This window comes from Lathyrus oleraceus, chromosome 4 (assembly GCF_024323335.1).
Source record: "Lathyrus oleraceus cultivar Zhongwan6 chromosome 4, CAAS_Psat_ZW6_1.0, whole genome shotgun sequence".
Lineage (NCBI taxonomy): Eukaryota > Viridiplantae > Streptophyta > Magnoliopsida > Fabales > Fabaceae > Lathyrus > Lathyrus oleraceus.
Window position 1 is genome coordinate 147,484,384 of NC_066582.1, and position 5,321 is coordinate 147,489,704.

The 5,321-nt window shown below is 35.6% G+C and overlaps 1 protein-coding gene across 1 annotated transcript; it reads left to right on the forward strand.

Annotated features, from left to right (window-relative positions):
• Positions 1-1,682: 1,682 nt before the first annotated feature.
• Positions 1,683-4,649, forward strand: LOC127074190 (uncharacterized). The gene is made up of 7 exons (XM_051015495.1): positions 1,683-2,096; positions 2,208-2,378; positions 3,335-3,499; positions 3,586-3,750; positions 3,870-4,004; positions 4,095-4,192; positions 4,265-4,649. The coding sequence occupies exons 1-7, from the start codon at positions 1,902-1,904 to the stop codon at positions 4,461-4,463; spliced, it is 1,128 nt and encodes a 375-aa protein (XP_050871452.1). The 5' UTR covers positions 1,683-1,901; the 3' UTR covers positions 4,464-4,649.
• The last annotated feature ends 672 nt before the right edge of the window (positions 4,650-5,321 follow it).

Sequence of the window (5,321 nt, forward strand, 5' to 3'; positions counted from 1 at the left end):
ATCATTTAACCGTAGGCTACAACGAAGGGTCATCGAGGGACAAAATCATATATTCGAAGGCAACATCCGAGGGACTATGATTTATTTTATAGGGACATGATGATTTAATCGAAGGGTCTTTGCTAAGTGTATCCCCACATTCGCGGGACATGACCGTAATACCGTAATATCGTAAGGCAACAAAGAGAGGTCCAAGATCACATATTCAAAGGCAATATTTTACAATCAATTAGGTAGTTGTAATCAATTAGGTAATTAGGTCCATATTATAATCAATTAAATAATTAGGATGAATCTCCACATTAAAATCGATTAAGTAATTAGGATGAATCTCCACAAGGGTATCCCACAAATAAAGTGGAATACCTAGCAAGCTACCCTTTTCCGGGAGTATATGAACCCTTAAAAAATTCAGCAAACAGGTCAGAATACCAAATCAGGGTGCAATCAAGAATTACACCACAAAAGAAATCACAACAGTAATAGGGTCAGGTAAACAATGCATGGCTATGATAAAACATGTCAGATGAGCAAAAATCAGAACAGAAAAGTCAGCGACTGTCACGTTCGCTCTTGCCTCGCCTAGCGAAGGCTTAGCGAATACTCGCTACATGCTCGCTTAGCGATGGGCTAGCGAGCGGCTGCGGGTTCTGGTTTTGATAACAGTATAATTTCAGCAAGCTTCACACCCTATGGCATCCATTACAGAGATTACATGGTTAAACATTCAAGATATTCATGATACTTAAATTCACATGCAAAACTTAAGATATTTTTATAAATTCAATCATGATGCCACATGCATATTAAGAACATAAAGCGGTAATAGTAATGCAAACCTGTTTGCAATTGAATTGCAACCTTGAATTGGCAAGTCGGATTGAGTTGGGCGGAGGTAACCTTGGTGCAGATGAGTTTCCCTCAGGGTTTCCTTTAGGGTTGCTCTGAATTCTCTGGGTTAGCCTCCAGAGTTTGCTGTGCCTTCTTTCTATCTCCTGTTTTCGTTCCCTTTTCGTTCTCTTTTTCTTTTTTTCCTCTTTTCGTTCTGAAGTTGTGGTATTTATAATGCTCTTTTTATGACCTAATGGGCTCAGAATGAAGCCCAGAATTTTCTGGTATTCGCAAGCTTCGCTAGGCGAATGGCGTAGCGAAGGGTTCGCTAGGCGAAAGAGTAGCTCGCCTAGCGAGCAAGCCAGTTTAGGCCATTTTCTGGATTTGGCCATCTGTGTGCTGGGTCTTTGTTCTTTTAAGATCAACGCCTTAAAAAATAAGTTGGAGTGCCTTAGAAATGCCTTGTAATATTAACGGGCAAATTTTGGGGTATGACAGTATGAATGACTAAACATAGGGTCTGAAATGAATAATTCGAGTCGAATTCGCTTCAGCTCTACTCGATTTAAATAAGAATTAGTTCAACTCAAAATCGACTCGAGTTCGACACAAACTCCTTTTTAAACTCAAATTCGACTTATTTTAAATTCACAAACAAGTTAGTTCAACTCATTAGATTCATCTCATTAAATTCATCTCGTTTGTTTCAATGGAACTAAGTGAAACTCCGGTTTTTTCTCTTGTCATTGGGACAACTAAACCCTAGAAGAGAGTATAAGTGTAATTTTAACAAAGTTTGTGGAATGGAAGATACTAACCCTTTAATTGACTAGCGCTAAAGATATTCTAAGCATATACTAGTAATTATTGTAAATGAAATAATTATCATTTAAATTAGAACAAAATTGATAAGGAGGAGATAATCGAGTGACTAAGTTCACAGTTGTTGGATACGAAACAAACAAGCAACAAATTCATTCATTCAGATATGATTTGAGAAACCAAAACCGACGAAATTGAAGCATACCGTTGAAGAGTAAAGTGTTGTAGAATTACAAGAATCACAATCGATGGCCACTGCAACAACAACAACAACAGTAGTAAAGTATGGAATAATAGGCGTTGGAATGATGGGAAGGGAACATCTCATCAATTTGTATCATCTTCGCAACCAAGCTGTCGCTGTTGTTGCCATTGCTGACCCTCACCTTCCCTCTCAACAACTCGCCATCGACCTAGCACACTCCTTTTCTTGGCCTCTCAAGGTATCATCAATCCGTGTTTTCAGTGTTTTTCGTGATAATCTTTGAAAATTTGATGATATGGTTTAGTTAAGAAGGTAGTGAGGTAAATGAATGGGTTTGTGATTTGTGAAGGTTTTCTCAGGTCACAAGGAGTTGTTGGACAGTGGAGTTTGTGATGTTTTGGTGGTATCTACTCCTAATATGACACATTATGGCATTCTTATGGATATAATCAATCATTCAAAACCACATCATGTGTTGGTAGAAAAGCCACTCTGCACCACTGTTTCTCATTGCAAACAGGTTTGTTTACTCTTGCCTTATGTATATGGCTTCTGTCATCATGTGCACTGCAATTTTCATATTAGCTGCACAAGTAAAATATGCTGAAAAAAGACACTTTTTTTGCCCCTTTCATTTGGAAAATAGTTACTAGTTTGAATTGTTATATAGTTGGATTGGGTGTCTTTTTAGGGTTTAACAAAAAGGGCTTTTAATGTCTTCACAACTTCTATATGACCACAATTTAGAAGCTTGGTTTTACTCCCTCCGTTTCAAAATGACTGTCGTCTTAGCAAAAAAAATTGTTTCAAAATGAATGTCATTCTCATTTTTCAATGTAGAAATGATTGCTATTTTTCCAATTGTGTCCTTTAATTATTACTCTCTACGGTACTTCCAACATATTGCTAAGGTTAATTTAGTAAAAATGTAATGTTTTATGACAATATTATTATATTCTTTAATCTGTGTGTGTGCACAAATCTTAAACGACGTTCATTTTGAAACGGAGAGAGTAGCATTTAAGTAGCATCAACACATTAGATAGAATGCATGTTAGGTGTCTAGGTGATTGACATGCGTCGTCGGTGTCTGACACAAACACGTGTACTTTACATTTAATCATTTAATTTATTTTTCAAATTAGTAACACTTTCGACATGATACTATAAATGTTTTGTACGTGGTTGTGTCGGTGCTTCATAGCTTACCATTAGCTGGAAGAGGTCATGATCGACCTTAGACAACCTGTACTCTTTTGACACTTATAGACCTACTTATTGCAATGGCAATGGCGATAGCACAAACATGTCTCTCAGTAATATTCCTCTTTAGTTAACACACAGGATATAGTGAATAATGCATTTGTTTTTTGGAGTCAATATGTTATTAGAATTCCTGATTAGGTTTGTGCTGTTAGTTCTTATTATAAGTATTTCGTAATGGTCGAATTTATCGCCTTAATGTGTTTGGATTAGGTTGTTCTTGCTGCTCAAAAGAGACCAGAGATATTGGTTCAGGTGGGACTTGAGTATAGATACATGCCGCCTGTTGCAAAACTGATAGAAATAGTGAACGGAGGAAGCCTTGGACTTGTTAGAATGGTATCTATTCGGGAGCACCGATTTCCTTTCTTGGTTAAGGTTAGATTTTATACCACCAATTGAGATTACATTACATGTTTTGGTTCTAGTATTGAATAAAGTTGAAAGAGTGATATTGACAATAGGTGAACAACTGGAATCGGTTCAATGTTAACTCAGGGGGAACTCTAGTAGAGAAGTGTTGCCACTTTTTTGATCTCATGAGGCTCTTTGTTGGCGCAAATCCTGTTCGTGTGATGGCTTCTGGAGCTATTGATGTTAATCACAAAGATGAAATATATGATGGAAAGGTAGCCAAACTAGATATGATGATTTATCGTCTCAAAATGTTCAGAATTAAGGACTTAAATTTGCATGAAATGTTGTTTTGTATTATTATTGCTACTGACAAGTTTATTACTTTGGGCAGGTTCCAGATATTATTGACAATGCATATGTTATAGTTGAATTTGACAATGGTTCTAGAGGAATGCTGGACCTTTGTATGTTTGCTGAAGGGAGTAAAAATGAGCAAGAAATATCCGTTGTTGGTGATATTGGAAAGGTAAAATTCTTCTGCCGGACCAGCAGCTAACACATATCAGTTAAGTTATCCCTCCCACCCAGATGGTTACTATACTTGTGATCTTTACAGGGAGAGGCTTTCGTTCCCGAGAGTGTTGTGCGGTTTGGAACACGTGAGGCAGGACGAGATGGTGTCCAGAGTTTGAAAGCAGAAGATCCCCGGATAAAGTGGGTAGTACCTTGTGTTTGAGTTAAATTTGAAGTTGATTTTAGTATAATGATGGAAATTGTTTTGTACAGATATGATGGATTACACCATGGGTCCTATCTGGAACACCTAAATTTCTTGGGTGCTATTAGAGGTGAAGGTGAAAAGGGTCCTGCTGTAGATCTTGAAGATGGATTAATATCTGTCGCTATTGGAGTTGCAGCACAAGTTTCCATAGAACATGGTCGATTTGTTACTATTCAGGAAGTTATGGATGGCCTTCAAGTATGAGAGTCTTGTTTAATATAAGCCATATAGGTTAGGGATCATGCCACTCTTGTTATCACTGCATATAAAAGTTATTGCTGAATGATTGTGAAATTTACATTTCTTCCACCTAAGTTTTAGTTCATTAATAATCGCAAAAATATTAATATGATTTTCATTCGAAAGGATTTGATACGCGTTTGGACAGTATTTATTTTCGTTTAGCGACAAATATTAGTTGTTATAGACGGAGTTGAATCCATGAACTCCTTATCACTTAATTTTTATGTTCCTCCTTCAAACCAGTTTAGCACTCCGTTCTTGGACAGTTATTTTGCAACTAAGTAACATTCAGATAGAGGCATTTTAACTGGAACTGGTGTAGGATTGGAGGTCTAAAGAGTTTGTGATTAGGCCAGATAGATAAAAAGAGCGAACGAAGTTAAATTATTCCATTCTTCCATGCTATGGATAAGGTCCTGGTGTATTTCAAAACGTGTTTCTATTCCAGATCTTTATATTTTCTATAAATCATGCAAAGTTGTACTTATTTTTACCAAAGCAAAGTTGTACCTATACAATAAGATCTAGTAAAATATTGGTGAGATAAGTTATAAAATGTATTTAGATACATAAATAAATTTAAAATGAATTATTTAATTGTAAAATAAACAACTATCATATAAATTTAATTATATTAAATAATCTTACAAAAAGAAAAAAAGATTTAAAATTTTTGATATTTGAAAATAAGAATTTTGTGGCACAAATAAAGATAATTATATATTAAAATAAAATTGATATTATATTGATATTGATCCGTAAAATAAAAAACTGGTTGTTTGTCTATTGAGTTTTATCCAATTTAATAAAATAAATTAT

Coding starts and splice junctions, on each gene's coding strand:
- LOC127074190 (XM_051015495.1), top strand. CDS start 1,902: ATGGCCACTGCAACAACAACAACAACAGTAGTAAAGTATGGAATAATA. Junction 2,379..3,334: donor CTGTTTCTCATTGCAAACAG/GTTTGTTTACTC, acceptor TGTTTGGATTAG/GTTGTTCTTGCTGCTCAAAA. Junction 4,193..4,264: donor GCAGAAGATCCCCGGATAAA/GTGGGTAGTACC, acceptor TGTTTTGTACAG/ATATGATGGATTACACCATG.